Source organism: Terrapene carolina, unplaced genomic scaffold (genome assembly GCF_002925995.2).
Source record: "Terrapene carolina triunguis isolate 2854851 unplaced genomic scaffold, T_m_triunguis-2.0 Scaffold751, whole genome shotgun sequence".
NCBI classification, from domain to species: domain Eukaryota; kingdom Metazoa; phylum Chordata; order Testudines; family Emydidae; genus Terrapene; species Terrapene triunguis.
The window spans coordinates 1,701,983-1,719,589 of NW_020665102.1; the positions used below are offsets into that span (position 1 = coordinate 1,701,983).

The following is a 17,607-nucleotide window of genomic DNA, read 5'->3' on the forward strand; positions in this document are numbered from 1 at the left end:
ACGGAGCTGGGTCCCCCACCCAGGCAGCTCTTACCAGCTGCATGAGCAAAGGGGGGGGGGCTGGGAGCTGCGGAGCAGCTTCAACCCCCTGCAGCAGCAGGAGACGAGAGAATGCCGCGGCTGCCTGCCCCATGGCATCAGCCAGAGCAGCAGCTGTCCTGCATGCCTGGCTCTGGCTTCCTGCCTCTGATCTGACCAGGGGGTGGGGAGAGAAGGAGGTGGAGGGTGTGTGTGTGTGGAGCTGCCTTGGGACTGCCCTGCTCTTGCCCTGTAGTTTGGGGGGGAGCAATGCCCCTTGTGCCCCCCAACTCTGCCCATGGGCTATGGCCTTCTGCCCTGTGGGGAGTACCGGGGCTTGGGAATTCAGCCTGCTGTTCCTGGCTTTAGCCCCATGGGGGGTGCTGCGGATCGGGGCTTCAACCCCGCAGCATGGGCCAGGGATCAGGGCTTCAACCCCGTGGCTCCTGGCTTCAGCCTCACAGGAGGTGCTGAGGTTTGGGCTCTGGGTTTTAGCCGCAGGGCCCTGTGGCCCCCCATGTTGAGAACCACTGCTCTAGGAGCATTCACTGTGTTTTATTGTCTTAGATGCCACAAGAATCAAACCACAGCTGCAGCAAGTATACGGAGCTAGGCCTTGCATATGTAAGCGGAGTCTGAATGAGCCCTCCTCTGACATCTTGATGAGCCTAGGTGCTCAGCATGATGGGATTACTTGCCCAAATGATCACTTTTGACTGGTGTTGGATCCCCAGTTTCCTTGTTATTGGGGCAGGAGTAATAGAGGGTTGTTATCCTCATTGTGTGAACTGAGGGCAGCAGAACTGTACAGTAACTCCTCCCTTAACGTTGTAGTTATGTTCCTGAAAAACGCTACTTTAAGCAAAACGATGTTAAGAGAATCCAATTTCCCCATAAGAATTAATGTAAATGGGGGGAGGATGTTAGGTTCCAGGGAAATTTTTTTCGCTTGGTTGAGGTGGAGGAGTCAGAGGGTGGGATATTTTCCAGGGGATGCCTTGCTGCTAAATGATGAACTAGCACTCGGCTGAGCCCTCAGGAGTTAACTCGTAGTTAATGTAGCCTCACACTCTACACAGTGCTAGCCGTGTTAGTCTGTATCAGCAAAACGAAGGAGTACACTCTACAAGGCAGCACGAATGGAGGGAGAAGACACAGCATGGCAGCGAAACATACACCGTGTGTGTGTGTGACAGAGACACATACTGTGTGTGTTTGTGCATGAGAGACGTGCATTGCCCCTTTAAGGACCCGGGCCCCATTCTAAGGACATTGCCTTTTGAAGTAGACCAGCACGTTGAGATGGCAGCTGCTGGCAGTTCCCCCCAGCTCTGTGGCGATGGGGTACAGGAGCAGGCAGACGGGGAGGGGGGCAGCCTGACATCAGCACTCCCCCGGAGACTCCGGGACGCAGCTCCCAGGCAGGGGCCGCTGAGAGCCTGCTGGGGGGACCGGTGGGGGGCTGCCGGCTCCCCCAGCCCCAGCTCCAGAGGCCCAACCACGTGACCCGGGAGCGTCGCGCGACTTTACACCAGTACGTTCGCTAACGGATCAGTGACGTCACAACGGTCACGGGGAGACGTGACCGCCGCTTTTCCCACCGCCCCGGAAGTGGTTCGGCGTCCCGGAAGTGGTGCTGACGCAGCGGCTGAGCGATGGCGGAGGATCCCGGGGCCGCGCCGCCGCCGCACGGTGAGGGGAGCTGGGCGCGCGGCGCGGGGGCCTCGGCGGCGGCGTCTCGGCTCCCCTGACCCGGGCTCCCGCCCGCTCTTTCGCCTTCCCTTGCAGGCTGCCCCGGCACCAGCAGCGCCCAAGCGGGCAGAGCCGCCGCCTGCCAGGGATGCCCCAACCAGGGGCTGTGCGCCGCCGGCGGCCCCGCCGCCTCGGACCCGGGTGAGTGCGCTGGGGGATCGGGGAGCCGCGGGTGGGGCGGGGGTAGCTATTGGGGGTGTCTGGGGAGTGCGTGGTTGCATGTCTCTGGGGGAAGGGTTTGGGGAGGGGGTGCGTAGGGATGGGGAGGGGTAGTAATTGGGGGGTGTCTGAGAGGTGCATGGAGCATGTCTCTCGGGGAGGGTGTGGAGCTATTGGGGTGCCTGAGGAGTGTATGGAGCATGTGTCTTGGGCGAGGAGGGGGGAGGGGTGTGTGGGGAGGGGTGTGTGGGAGCACATTGAGCATCCCTCTTGGGAGGGGAGTGGGCAGAGGAGGGGGTAGTAATTGGGGGGCATCTGGGGGGTGCATTGAGCATGTCTCTCAGGGGTGGGGTGTGTGGGGATGGAGGGGTGGGGTAGTTATTGGGGGGTGTCTGGGGAGTGCATTGAGTATGTCTCTCTGGGAAGGGGGACGGGGTGGGGTGCATGGGGAGAAGAATTGAAACTCTGGCCCGCAGCCCTTTCAGGTGGCAGGGGGCCTAGGCTGAGGGTTCCTGGGGTGCCATCCCTTATGCTCATGGCGCAAACTCTTGGGAACACCTTTGCAGCTATAGAAGAAATAAAGGAGAAAATGAAAATTGTGAAGCACAAAATACTAGTTTTGTCTGGGAAAGGAGGAGTCGGCAAGAGCACTTTCAGCGCCCACTTGGCTCATGGCTTAGCAAAGGACGAGACTAAACAGGTGAGAAACCCCTCTCCAGTAGGTCTTTGTGTGGATATACAGAGACTACAGCTTGGGGTAAAAATATAGACAGGAATATCTGATTTAAACTTCATTTTAACACGTCCAAGGTGCTGGGAGAAAAGACTACATAACTTTTTTTTTTTTTGACAAATGCTAAAAATTATATACTAGACTTTTGTTACTTATCAGACAACCTAAAACTACAGTTACAGATGATTCTTATGGTATTTTACTTGATTTTCATTACTGTTGTCAAAGTCTAGTAGCTTGGTCGTACATGAATAAAAGAAATGCTCTAGTTTTTTGTTTTTGTTTTTTTTAAATCTTTGTAATAAAGTCTTGAGAGAAAGTGTTTTCATGGTTTTCTACAATGCAAATAAAGTTCTAACAAATTTGGGCAGTGTTTTCCAGGGTAACTGGATGTATAGAAAATTCTAAATATAAAAGTTGAATAGAACAGACGTGGCATTGAATGTTTAATATAGAGACATGATGCTAAAGTGCAAAATCTGGATTTGCTATTTCCATACTAGTACGGAAGAGAGAATATATTAACATATTTAGCATATGGGATAGACAAACTTGTATATTCGGATGTGATCTAACCACACTATATCCCTAGCAGAACCAAGGAGTATGGGCTCAGATCTTTTTAAATGCATCTGACAGTTCCCTGGCATGTTTAATGTCAGTGGACCCTGCTGCTAGAGCATAGAACTACTGTATTCCTTCTCATTTTAATATTGTAGTATCTTCCAGAGGTCTCAGTGAGGATAATTGATGATGGAGTCCAAAATAAATCCTTCAGAAATAATTTCTTATTCTCTAATCTACTTTATTGATCTCTTTGGGTGTGTGTTGAAATGTTTGGATAGTAAAGTTTTATTTTATACACTTATTATCTCCATGATGTGTTGTGCTACAGTTTTCACAGTTGTTTTAACTCTGTGGGTCTCTGCATATATTCTAGTCACGTGAAAGTCACATCTTTCTTTGCTTACTTGTAATGTAAGGCCCTGAACTTGCAGCCCCTCAACCATATAAATCATTCCATAGGACTACTCGTAGACAAGTTACTTATATAAGCGTTGATGTAAGTGGTTTGTAGGTAGCTACTAGTTTAATAACTTCTAATTTCATTTTAGAATGCTACTTGTTCTACTATCCTTGTCTTGAAGCATTCAGGGGGGAGAGATAGCTCAGTGGCTTGAGCATTGGCCTGCTAAACCCAGGGTTGTGAGTTCAATCCTTGAGGGGGCCATTTAGGGATCGGGGGCAAAAATCTGTCTGGGGATTGGTCCTGCTTTGAGCAGGGGGTTGGACTAGATGACCTCCTTAGGTCCCTTCCAACCCTGATATTCTATGATATGTTTAAAGTGGTAGATATTTAGTAGGGCTGTTGATTAATTGCAGTTAACTCAGGTGATTAACTCAAAAAAATTAATCAGTTTTTTAATTGCACTGTTAAACAATAGAATACCAACCAACATTTATTAAATATTTTGGATGTTTTTCTACATTTTCATATATATTGTATTCTGTGTTGTAATTGAAATGAAAGTGTATATTTTTTATTACAAATATTTGCATTGTAAAATGATAAACAAAAGATAGTATTTTTCACTTTACCTCATACAAGTATTGTCGTGAAAGTGCAAGTTACAAATGTAGGGTGTTTTTTTTTTTTTTGTAACATAACTGCACTCAAAACCAAAATAATGTAAAACTTCAGAGCCTGCAAGTCCACTAAGTCCTACTTTTTGTTCAGATTGCTAAGACAAACAAGTTCGTTTATATTTACAGGAGATAATGCTGCCCTCTTCTTATTTACAATGTCACCAGACAGTGAGAACGGGGATTTGCATGGCACTTTAGTAGCCGGCATTGCAAGGTATTTATGTGCCAGATATGCTAAACATTCATATGTTCCTTCATGCTTCGGCCACCATTCTGGAGTACATGCTTCCATGCTGATGACGCTCGTTAGAAAAATAATGCATTAATTAAATTTGTCACTGAGCTCCTTGGGGGAGAATTGTATGTCCCCCTACCCTGTTTTACCCGCATTCTGCCATACATTTCATGTTATAGCAGATGATGACCCGGCACATGTTGTTCATTTTAAGAACACTTTCACTGCAGATTTCACAAAACGCAAAAGAAGGTACCAATGTGAGATTTCTAAAGATAGCTACAGCACTCGACCCAAGGTTTAAGAATCTGAAGTGCCTTCCAAAATCTGAGAGGGACGAGGTGTGGAGCATGCTTTCAGCAGTCTTAAAAGAGCAACACTTCGATGCAAAAACTACAGAACCCAAACCACCAAAAAAGAAAATCAACCTTCTGCTGGTGGCATCTGACACAGATAATGAAAATGAACATGTCAGTCCGCACTGCTTTGGATTGTTACCGAGCAGAACAAGATCAGAAGAGATCTTGGAGTCATCGTGGATAGTTCTCTGAAGACGTCCACGCAGTGTGCAGTGGCAGTCAAAAAAGCAAACAGGATGTTAGGAATCATTAAAAAAGGGATAGAGAATAAGAGGGAGAATATCTTATTGTCCTTATATAAATCCATGGTATGCCCACATCTTGAATACTGCATATAGATGTGGTCTCCTCATCTCAAAAAAGATATACTGGCATTAGAAAAGGTTCAGAGAAAGACAACTAAAATTATTAGGGGTTTAGAACGGATCCCATATGAGGAGAGATTAAAGAGGCTAGGACTTTTCAGCTTGGAGAATAGGAGACTTATGGGGGATATGATAGAGGTATATAAAATCATGAGTGGTGTGGAGAAAGTGAATAAGGAAAAGTTATTTACTTGTTCCCATAATATAAAAACTAGGGGCCACCAAATGAAATTAATAGGCATCAGGTTTAAAAACAAATAAAAGGAAATTGTTCTTCACACAGCGCACAGTCAGCCTGTGGAACTCCTTGCCTGAAGAGGTTGTGAAGGCTAGGACTATAACAGGGTTTAAAAGAGAACTAGATAAATTCATGGAGGTTAAGTCCATTAATGGCTATTAGCCAGGATGGGTAAGGAATGGTGTCCCTAACCTCTGTTTGTCAGAGGGTGGAGATGGATGGCAGGAGAGAGATCACTTGATCATTACGTTCACTCCCTCTGGGGCACCTGGCATTGGCCACTGTCAGCAGACAGGATACTGGGCTGGATGGACCTTTGGTCTGACCCAGTATGGCCGTTCTTATGTTCTTAACCCATCATCAGCATGGACGCATGTCCCCTGGAATGGTGGTTGAAGCATGAAGGGATGTATGAATCTTTAGTGCATCTGGTACATAAATATCTTCCGACGCCGGCTACAACAGTGCCATGTGAACGCCTGTAGGACTGAGTGGACTTGCAGGGTCTAAAATTTTAAGTTGTTTTATTTTTGAATGCAGGTTTTTTTACATAATTCTTCATTTGTAAGTTCAACTTTCATGATAAAGAGATTGCACTACAGTAATTATATTAGGTGAATTGAAAAAATACTACTTTTTTGTTTTTTTACAGTGCAAATACTTGTAATAAAAAATATAAAGTGAGCACTGTACACTTTGTATTCTGTGTTGTAATTGAAATCCGTATATTTGAAAATGTAGAAAACATCCAAAATATTTAAATCAATATTTAAATTATTTTCTTCTATTCTTCAACAGTGTGATTAATCATGATTAATTTTTTTAATCGCTTGACAGCCCTAATATTTAATAGTAATTTTTGAACTGTTTAAAACTCCGGTGGAGAACAAACAGTTGTATCTTTCATGTGTGTTGACCTTGGCAGTTGGTGTGTGGTTTTTTTTTTTTTTTTTTTTTTTTTTTTTTTTTTTTTTTTTTTTTTTTTTTTTTTTTTTTTTTTTTTTGGGTTTTTATTTTTTAAGTTTTTTTTTTTTTTTTTTTCATGTGACATGGACTACTTGGAAAGTCAGACTTATGTCTGAAAATTTTTATTCTTGGTGTTAGAAATGACACCTAAAGATTACTATAACTGAAAAATTTCAGGAAAAGACTTTTCCCCCCACTGTGTTTACTTTTTGTATTTGACAGTGCTTTCTGTATTGTTTATTTGTGTGGATCTCTTGCAAAGCAGCAGGGGGGAAAAGATTCTGGGCTTTTTGTTTTTTGTTTTTGTTAAATATGGTCATAAAATCACAAAGTGGAAGAGGAACACAGGAGCAGCTGTAGCTCATGAATTCTAGCCCTCTTGTCCACCCATATCTTTGCAAGCTTTTAAATGTTCAGAACAGTAGGCTAAAAGCTTCCTTTGGAACTAGTACTCAGTACTGTTCCATGGAACGAGCACTTGTAAAAGAAAAGCAACTAGTTGTATACTGAGCACTTGAAGTGCGAGTCTGCTGCTGGCTCCAATCCCTCTCTGCCATGCTCCCCTCTACTCCCCAAAATCTAAACAAACCACGCACACATATATCACCCTGGGTTTATTTTGACTTTTTATCACTCAGCTTTGTCATGCTCCTTCTATTGGCAAAAGAATGCTCCATGGCAGTAGGTCAGCCCACCCATCTGACATAATGGGATATAAAGATGGCTGTATGTAATGTGCCCTTTGCTCTAACAGGCTATTGCATAAGGAAAATGAGCTATAGAATCAAAATCCTGTTTTCTATTTCCATTTCCTACCAGTATTAGAAGAGATGCTTGCTGACTCTTCAAACTATTAACACTTCGAGAGAATATTTTGTATTGAACTTAAAATAACCCTGACATGATGTTGAAGGCACCTATCATGGATAGGAGGAGTGAAAGGCAATTTGAAAAAAACGTGTTTGTCAACTGTATTCCTAATGGGCTGTTTCTAAAACTACTAATTTGCTAGGCTTTGTGCAAGCAAAGGAATTGGGGCTGTTTCTCCTGTTTGCTAGGGAGGGCTGAGTACTGTCATGCCAGAAGATGTAAAAACTGTCGCTCACTTTTTTTTAATGCCTAATTCTGAAGAAGGAAAATGCTGCATAACTGACTTCCCTTTTTTATGAGGAATTCCTGTTTATCATTACTCCTGGTATAAGAGGAATTGCTGGTGTGTTTAAAATTCTTTTGTAAATAAGATTTGTCATTCCCTCAAACTGCAAGCATTGAACAACTAAGTGAAATATTTTCTTATGCTGCTTGCCTGTTGGCAAGTGAAATCTGTGACTACGTGGACAGTTTGGCCTTCATACTACTGACTAAGTTAGTTCAGTCTGCACTTTCCCAATGTAAATTAAATTACCTGAGTCTGACATTGCCTTCATGCAAGTAGAACTAGGGTTGCTGAGGCCTGACAAGATGAATCTTCATAAGCAACAGTATAAATTTAGAACGTTGGTAATTTGCCTCTAAGAAAATGCAATAAAAGTTATTAGATCTTTTCAACCATACAATGCAGTTGCTTAAAATTTTATTTGATTCATATGCTTTCACTATCAGCCATTGATGGTTGCATTCTAATGACATCAGTTTGAAGGTAGTCGGTGCAGTTTGTTGTATTATCCAATAATTTCTGATACTCAAGATTTCATGCTTGAGCAGTGCCATCTAGGTTCTAAATCTTTTTATAAATCCACCACTCTGTTACTGAGACATTAAATACATACACAAATATAGAAATTGTTTTTCTATATAATTTATATACTGGTCAGTCACCAGAGGGAGCATGAATTACACCCAGGTCCAAGAGCTGTGTTTTGTGAAGATCATGTTACATTTGTGCCTCTGAGGCCTGGTCTACACTAGGCTTTTATGTCTAATTTGGCGCCGTTACATCGAATTAACCCTGCACCCGTCCACACCACGAAGCTATTTAGTTCGACATAGAGCTCTCTTAAATTCGACTTCTGTACTCCTCCCCAACGAGAGGAGTAGCGCTAAATTCGAAATGGCCATATCGAATTAGGCTAGGTGTGGATGGAAATCGACGGTAATAGCTCCGGGAGCTATCCCACAGTGCACCACTCTGTTGACGCTCTGGACAGCGGTCAGAGCTCGGATGCTCTGACCAGCCACACAGGAAAAGCCCCGGGAAAATTTGAATTCCCTTTCCTGTCTGGGCAGTTTGAATCTCATTTCCTGTTTGGACATCGTGGCGAGCTCAGCAGCACTGGCAACGATGTAGAGCTCTCCAGCAGAGATGGCCGTGCAATCCCAGACTAGAAAGAGGGCCCCAGCATGGACTGATCGTGAAGTCTTGGATCTCATCGCTGTGTGGGGCGATGAGTCCATGCTTTCAGAGCTGCGCTCCAAAAGAAGGAATGCAAAGATCTACGAGAAGATCTCGAAAGCCATGGCAGAGAGAGGATACAGCCGGGATGCAACGCAGTGCCGCGTGAAAATCAAGGAGCTGAGACAAGGCTACCGAAAAACCAAAGAGGCAAACGGACGCTCCGGATCCCAGCCACACACATCCCGTTTCTACCAGGCACTGCATTCCATCCTAGGTGCGGCCGCCACCACTACCCCACCCGTGACCGTGGACTCTGAGGATGGGATATTGTCTGCGGCCGGTTCCTCGTCGGACATGTTAGCGGACGGGGAAGATGAGGAAGGAGATGAGGAGGACGAGGCAGTCGACAGCGCTTGCACCGCTGATTTCCCCGACAGCCAAGAGCTCTTCATCACCCTTACCGAGATCCCCTACCAACTGTCCCCAGCCGTTACCCCGGACACAGAATCAGGGGAAGGATCAAGCAGTAAGTGCTTTAAACATCTAAACTTTTATTTTTAACAGAACCGGAATATTTAAAATATTAACAATGGGTTTTTCCTGAAGTGATTTAAACATCTAAACTTTTATTTTTAACAGAACTGGAATATTTATAATATTAACAATGGGTTTTTCATGATTTCTTTGCCTTAGGCGATAAAATTTGTAGTCCCAACTATTTAAAAAAAATCTAACAATGTCCGGTTTTTCATGATTCTGCTGCCCAAGACGCTCCACTCTTTAGTCCCTGCCAGTGCAGCTACACCAAAATCCGGTCTATATGTCCGGGGATAGAGACGAAATCCTCATGGGAGATATCAACATAGGTCTCCTGCAGGTAATGTTCAAGCCTGGTCATCAGGTTCCTGGGGAGAGCGATTTTATTGGGTCCTCCATGGTATGAGACGTTTCCTCGCCAGGAGACAATCAAATACTCAAGGATCATTGCACGGCAAAGTATGGCGGCATACGGCCCTGGTTTTTGCATGCTTTCCCTAAGCATGCGTTCCTTCTCGCTGTCCGAGATCCTCATCAGGGTGATGTCGCTCATGATGCCCTGCTTTGAATTAGGGAGGGGAATGTTAGTATTGGGACTGCTTTACAGCGACGCGGTGGAGGCGGGAGAGGGGCAGCATACAGGGATCTTTCCCTGGGACAGCCGCGAGGGGGTGGGACAGGGACAGAGTTCCTGCTTGCCGGATTGCTGGCAGCAGAGACTGGCTTTGCTTTCAATGTGAAAGGAGGCCAGTGCTACTATTAAAGTTTTCAGCAGCCACAAGTCTACGGCTTACCATGTTTGCCTGCTACACAAGTTGAGGTGTCCTGCCCCGCTTCTCAGATCGCCACTGCAAGACCCCAGGCACTGAAGGCGAGGTCCGAAAATTCGACCTTGTCCTGAGTGCGTATGTGAGAGGTGCAGTGCATGGTCTTGTTCAGAGAAAGACTATGTTCTTTGTTCACAACTTCATTTATCTGTCTCAGGAATTCACTCCCTTTTTCCCATTCCCACAGACACATCTGCGACTGTCTCCCAACCCAGCCTGGCATCACACTCACAGAGGCTAGCGCAGATTAGGCGGAGGAAGAAGACGACGCGTGAGGACATGTTCTCAGAACTAATGTCCTGCTCCCGAGCCCAGGCAGCCCAGCAGACACAGTGGAGGGAGAACTTGTCCGAAATGCACCGAGCAATCATGGAACGGGAGGAGAGGTGGCGTCAGAAAGACCAGCAGGCGACTCAAACGCTGCTTGGACTAATGAGGGAGCAAACGGACACGCTCCGGCGCCTTGTTGATGTTCTGCAAGACCAGAGGCAGGAGGACAGAGCCCCGCTGCGGTCTATCTCTAACCGCCCTCCCCCGCCACCAAGTCCCACACCCCCCTCACCCAAAGTCCAAAGAAGGAGGGGCGGCAAGGGCCGTTAAAACTTTCAGTCAACCAGTGCAGACTGCTCTAGCACTGTTGGGCTCTCATTCCCCAAAATTTGAAAAGTCCTTTCCTACCCACCTCACACAAGCCCCCGTCCAAGTTTCACCACCCCTCGTTTCATGTGTGGTTCATAATAAAATATTCGTTTCTGTTAATTACTGTTTCCATGATTTTCTCTTGGAGGAGAGTCTGTCTGAAGGGGGGGAAGGGGCTTGGTAATTGGACAGGACAGTCACCTTTAGCAGGGTACAGAGGCGGGGTCAGGTCCAGCATCAGGACACATACACAGTGCAGTCACTAGTTGCCCTGGTCAGTCTGGGAGGTGGTTTTCATGTTCTGTGTGTGTGTGTGTGGGGGGGGGGGGGTAGCTCTGTGACTTTGTGGCGGGGGAGGGCAGTTACAGATCTTATGCAGCGGTCCTTATCCTGGATCACAGAGCCACGCAGCAGGGGATCTGTAACCCTCCTCCCCCTGCCAGAAAGTCACATATCCGACACATACACGCAGTCCCGCCCAGGAGTGCTGGCAGGCTCCGTTGAAACAACCAGTCCACCAGTGTGGAGCCTGTAATTCCGGGAGTTTAGAAGCATCATTTGCATCAGAACACTAAACCCGCCCCCCGCCACAGTCTGCGTCCCCGGTTTAAAACATTCCCGCGAAAACAGTAATAAAGACAACGGTGTTCATTAACAAAACAGAACAGATTTTATTTTTTGGGAAGGGGGTGAAGGGGGTATGTAGCTGGAGAGGATAGTCAACATAAACTGGGTAAAGAAACGGGGGCAGGTTCAGCTTCTCTTTAAACAAAGTTAATAGTCACAGGTTACCCTGCTCACTGAGGAACCTAGCTTTCAAAGCCTCCCGGATGCACAGCGCGTCCCGCTGGGCTCTTCTAATCGCCCGGCTGTCTGGCTGGGCGTAATCAGAAGCCAGGCTATTTGCCTCAACCTCCCACCCCGCCATAAAGGTCTCCCCCTTGCTCTCACAGAGATTGTGGAGCACACAGCAAGCTGCAATAACAATGGGGATATTGGTTTCGCTGAGATCACAGCGAGTCAGTAAGCTTCTCCATCTCCCCTTGAGACGGCCAAAAGCACACTCCACCACCATTCTGCACTTGCTCAGACGGTAGTTGAACAGTTCTTTTTCAGTGTCCAGGGCGCCAGTATAGGGCTTCATGAGCCAGGGCATTAGCGGGTAGGCTGGGTCCCCGAGGATGACTATAGGCATCTCCACATCCCCAAGAGTTATTCTGTGGTCCGGGAAGTAAATACCTTCCTGCAGCCGTCTAAACAGACCAGAGTTCCTGAACACGCGAGCGTCATGAACCTTGCCCGGCCATCCGACGTTTATGTTGGTAAAACGTCCCCTATGGTCCATCAGTGCTTGCAGCACCATTGAAAAGTAGCCCTTTCGGTTGATGTACTGGCTGGCCTGGTGGTCCGGTCCCAGGATAGGGATGTGAGTCCCATCTACAGCCCCACCGCAGTTTGGGAATCCCATCGCGGCGAAGCCATCTATGATGACCTCCACGTTTCCCAGGGTCACTACCTTTGAGAGCAGTAGCTCAACGATTGCGTTGGCTACTTGCATCACAACAACCCCCACGGTAGATTTGCCCACACCAAAGTGGTTCGCGACTGACCGGTAGCTGTCGGCGTTGCAAGCTTCCAGAGGGCTATGGCCACTCGCTTCTGGACAGTCAGGGCTGCTCGCATCCGGGTGTCATTGTGCTTCAGGGCAGGGGACAGCAAGTCACAAAGTTCAAGGAAAGTCCCCTTCTGCATGCGAAAGTTTCGCAACCACTGGGATTCATCCCAGACCTGCAGCACTATGTGGTCCCACCAGTCCGTGCTTGTTTCCCGGGCCCAGAATCGCCGTTCCACAGCATCAACATGACCCATTGCCACCGTGATGTCCTGGGCGCTGGGTCTCGTGGTTTCTGAGAGCTCTGTGCTACTCTCCGACTTCAGGCCCTCACGGCGGTGCCGTAGCCTCCTCTCCTGATTTCTCTGCATCTGCCTCAGGGAAAGGTGTATGATAAGCTGCGAGGCGTTGAGAACGGCCACAACTGCAGCGATGGTCGCAGCGGGATCCATGCTCGCAGTGCTGTGGCATCCGCGCTGTCACTGATCAGAAAAGTGCGCGAACTGATTTCCCGCCGGCGCTTTCAGGTCGGGAGGGAGGGCGGTAGTGACGGACGGATGACGACAGTTACCCAAAAGCACCCTCGACACATTTTTTTACCCAGAAGGCATTGGCGGCTCGACCCAGAATTCCAATGGGCAGCGGGGACTGCGGGAACTGTGGGATAGCTGCCCACAGTGTACCGCTTCCAATGTCGACGCTTGCCCCGTTAGTGTGGACTCACACAGTCGAATTACTGTCCTTAGTGTGGACACACACGTTCGACTTTAATATCGATTCCACATATTCGATTTAAGTGAAATCGAACTACCCTCGTAGTGTAGACATACCCTGAGGGTGGGGAGGGGGTGGAATTTGTTAGATGTAAACGATTAAAACAGACAAAGACAGGGTTTCAAACTTCTGGGAGGATACTACCAATCATTTTGTTGTTCTTTTAAGGTGGATCTATAGCCCTGTTGACTAACCAATATAGTCTTTGTAGGCAAACTAAGAATAAAACTGAAGGATTAATGCTCAGTCAACTACCAAGGAAGATACCAATTAACTTCCATTGCGATGGTGAATGACTGCCCATTAGAACTGGGCCTGCTACCAACAATGTCTTCACGCCAGTGATCTAATGTCAGAATGCTTCATTTCCCATTACTAATCTAAGCTAAATACTCTCCAAATTTCAACTCATTTTAGTGTTTGCTTCTAATTTATATCATGTAAACAACTCTGTGCACTTATTTCCAACTTTTTTTTTTTTTTTTCTTAGATTGCTCTGTTGGACATAGATATTTGTGGACCATCAATCCCTAAAATAATGGGTATAGAGGGAGAACAGGTATGATTGTTTTTGCTTTAAAAACAGTAAGAGCAACTTGTCTCAAGTGACCTAATAGGTTATTTACTGGGAGTTCTGCTTGACTTAGTTTGCTTTTTTTTTTTTTAATATTTTTTATATTTAGGGCTTGTTCAAGAATAACTTCTTGGGGAATATGTGTGGAAATGCTTACGTAATAAAAAGCAAGCTGAGCCCCTCCAAATTCAGTACAGCTTGACTAGCTTGTACAAATGAGTTGCACACTTCAAGTAAACAGTTAATGCCAGGATAACACAACATAAAATGAATTTTATTGCTTTTGAAGACTATAATAGTGCAGAATCATCACTTTGTACAAAATTCTGAAGTTTTAGTGATATGGAGCCTTATTATAGCTCCGTTTTTCAATTTTTGAGAAGTAGAAGCACACACAGTGTTTTGGTACTAATCACGTACACCATTAGTGTTAGTAAGGTTCACCTTTGTTTCCTTAAAGACTAGCTAACTGGCATAGGAGAAAGACACTTAACATGCTGTACAGGGAATTTACTTTTAAACATTGCTTACAGGTTATGGTACTGTTTGTATTAGAAGGATATTTGAGCCTTCTTTGCCATGCGATTAGCAGCCTCTAAGACATTTGTGATGGGTTAGATCACACAAACCCCCTTGGGAGCTGCCACCTGATGTACCAAGACTACCCCTGCTCCTGTTTTCCCTGCCAGCTCAGGACTCCAGCACCCTGTCTTGCTGAGCCAGACACTCCCGTCTGCTCCAACACAGACCCAGGGTCTGAATCACTTGTCCCAGAGCTGCAAGTTTACCCGAAAACAGCTCACAGAAGTGTGCTTGTCTTTAGCACTCAGATGCCCAACTCCCAATGGGGTCTAAACCCAAATAAATCTGTTTTACTGTGCATAAAGCTTATGCAGGGCAAACTCATAAATTGTTCGCCCTCTATAACACTGATAGAGAGAGATGCACAGTTGTTTGCTCCCCCAGGTATTAATACATACTGAGTAAATTACTAAATAAAAAGTGATTTTATTAAATACAGACAGTAGGATTTCAGTTGTTCCAAGTAGTAACAGACAGAACAAAGTAAGTCACCAAGCAAAATAAAATAAAATGCGCAAATCAATGTCTAATCAAACTGAATACAGATAATCTCACCCTCAGAGATGCTTCAGTAAGTTTTTTTTTTCCTCAGGCTGGACACCTTCCAGGCCTGGGCACAATTCTTTCCCCTGGTACAGCTCTTGTTGCAGCTCAGGTGATAGCTAGGGGATTCTTCATGATGGCTCCTCACCCCCTCTGTTCTCTTCCACCCCTTTATATATCTTTTGCATAAGGCGGGAACCCTTTGTCCCTCTGGGTTTCCACCCCCCCCCTCACTGGAAAAGCACCCAGGTTAAAGATGGATTCCAGTTCAGGTGACATGATCACATGTCACTGCAAGACTTCATTACCCACTTGCCAGCACACACACATACAGGAAGACTCACAGGTAAACCCAGCCATCTGCAGACAATGGGAGTCATCAAGATTTCAAACCACTATTAATGGCCCACACTTTGCATAATTACAATAGGCCCTCAGAGTTATTTCATATTTCTAGTTTCAGATACAAGAGTAGTACATTTATACAAATAGGATGATCACACTCAGTAGATTATAAGCTTTGTAATGATACCTTATAAGAGACCTTTTGCATGAAGCATATTCCAGTTACATTATATTCACTTATTATGTTTTTATAAAACCATATAGACTGCACAACGTCACAACATTTATCTATGATCAGGCTGACACATTAATAGGAAAGTAATGCCATTGGCATAAGGAAGTATTGTCTTTGAGAGAAATTTGTATATACTTGTGTTTCTCTGGAGTTGGTTGCCAGTCCCCTTTCTGGTTTTGTTGTACTACGTAGCAAACTTTTAGCAGGTATCCCTATATTTACAGGCAATGGCTAGCAGCATCTGACTCTTTCTTTCCTTCAAATATTTCTCAGGGTGGTGTCCTTCAGGGTTAACTTTTCTGCAGCAAGGGAATGACGGCTATATTGCAGATTGTTAGGCAGCTTGTTTGCTGCAACAGCCATTTCATCAACAGAATTAATTGTTTACTGACTAATTCAGGAACTCTGCCTTTTTGCAGTTTCTTACATGGCCATTTGACTCTTTCAATACGGTTACATTTCAAACCAGATGCCAAGAAATACGCTATCATTACAGTGTAGCTTATATTTTACATACTTTGTGTGTATATATGGGTTTTTAAAACATTGCTTTTATCCTCAGGTTCACCAGAGTGGTTCTGGATGGTCTCCGGTGGTAAGTTAGTGAGGTTTTTTCTTTTCTTTTTTAAAAAAGAAAACAGTTTAGGGGGGCCTATTCCAAAGAGAAACCAGAACTATTTTCTCCCTCCTACCCACTCTTTTTCCATACACAGAAGACCTGCTTCTTAAAGAGGCACTACAGATTAAACATCATGGCTTTATAAAAATTCCTTCTGTTACTAACATCACAGTGGGTTATTATAACTGAACATTTTAAAACAAAGTAAAGTTTCGCTTTTTCAACTGTTTCCCTTTGCACTTATTTTGGTTTGGACAACGAAAATAGACTAGTCGGTTTCAATTATTTTTGGTTCTCATGCACTTGCATAATACTTCACTTCCAGTTATAATAAAACTGCAGATAATTAAATCCCAAGGAATAACAGAGGTGATGTTCTTAACAAAATGCATGGAAATAGTTCAGATTTTGTTCAAACTTTTTGTACATGCCACCACACAAATATTTTTCTGATGCTGAGAGGGGAAGGGAAGTCATTTTAGCCACATGCCTTCTCAGTAGTGATTCTGTGAAGATTTATTGCAGTAATTGGCATTATCCGTTTGTAAAAGGCTCTTTAATATGTAAATATAGTCAGATTACTGATTGTTGTACAGAAATCGTGCAGCCTTTGACTGATGGAGGAAAAGTAAGGACACTGCATTTTTTTTCAAACATCCATTTTCTTAAACTATGTTTTGATCCATTAAAATCTTTCAAGAACTGGTACGGATATTATTTTGGTAAGTAAATTTCTTTCTGGGCTATCTTAATAGTATGCTTCCTCTTTTCTAGTATGTTGAAGAAAACTTGTGTGTAATGTCTGTGGGGTTCTTGCTCAGTGGTCCTGATGATGCTGTTATCTGGAGAGGACCCAAAAAAAACGGTCTGTATCTCAAGTATTTTCATTGTTGTTGATTTGTTGCATCGGGGAGCATAAACTATTGCAATTTAGACAGTGCTTCCTTTTTTCCCATATAAAACTTGGTTTGTTGGCAAAGCAGTTATTCTTAGCATTTCCTTTCACTATGGGGTGGTTATCGTATATTGAACTGAGCTCTCTAACGTAATCAGAACAACTTAGTTTAGACTGGCTAGATGGAAACTAAGGAGTCTATATTTGATAAAATATCATTGCATGCATACTACTGATTAACGTGTACATTTGATACTTTTTTCACACTTTGGGCAGAATTTATATCTATAGTTTATTGCTCCGTGTTAACACGGGTCTGATGAACTTTCTAAATAGGCATGGTGTAGTAGGGTTGAGCCGGGGCTCTACCCTCCGAGATGGAGGGGTGCCACACCGGCTCACTAAAGTGCAGACAGTCCAACCTCAGGTCCCTTTACGCAAGGGCTGAGCGGCTCACAGTTCAGGAGCTCAGGCCCTTAGGTAGGGGCTGAGCGCTAACTAACCATCTAAGCAGGCCCAGGCCCTGGATCAGGGCGGGGCAGAAACAGTCACAGCTCAAGCCCTTTGGGGCAGGGGTTGAGCAAACAAGCAGTTAAGGGGCCCAGGCCCTGGGTCAGG

General features: G+C 45.1%; 1 protein-coding gene across 1 annotated transcript in view; it reads left to right on the forward strand.

Annotated features, from left to right (window-relative positions):
- The first annotated feature begins 1,800 nt into the window (after window positions 1-1,800).
- The window catches only part of LOC112114616 (cytosolic Fe-S cluster assembly factor nubp1-like), a 25,370-nt gene continuing 9,563 nt past the window's right edge, over window positions 1,801-17,607 (forward strand). The window contains exons 1-5 of the mRNA XM_029913621.1: window positions 1,801-1,911; window positions 2,496-2,629; window positions 13,687-13,755; window positions 16,038-16,070; window positions 16,869-16,959. Of these exons, the coding sequence (XP_029769481.1) occupies window positions 2,519-2,629; window positions 13,687-13,755; window positions 16,038-16,070; window positions 16,869-16,959 (304 nt within the window). The 5' untranslated portion in view covers window positions 1,801-1,911; window positions 2,496-2,518. The remainder of the gene's footprint in view (window positions 1,912-2,495; window positions 2,630-13,686; window positions 13,756-16,037; window positions 16,071-16,868; window positions 16,960-17,607) is intronic.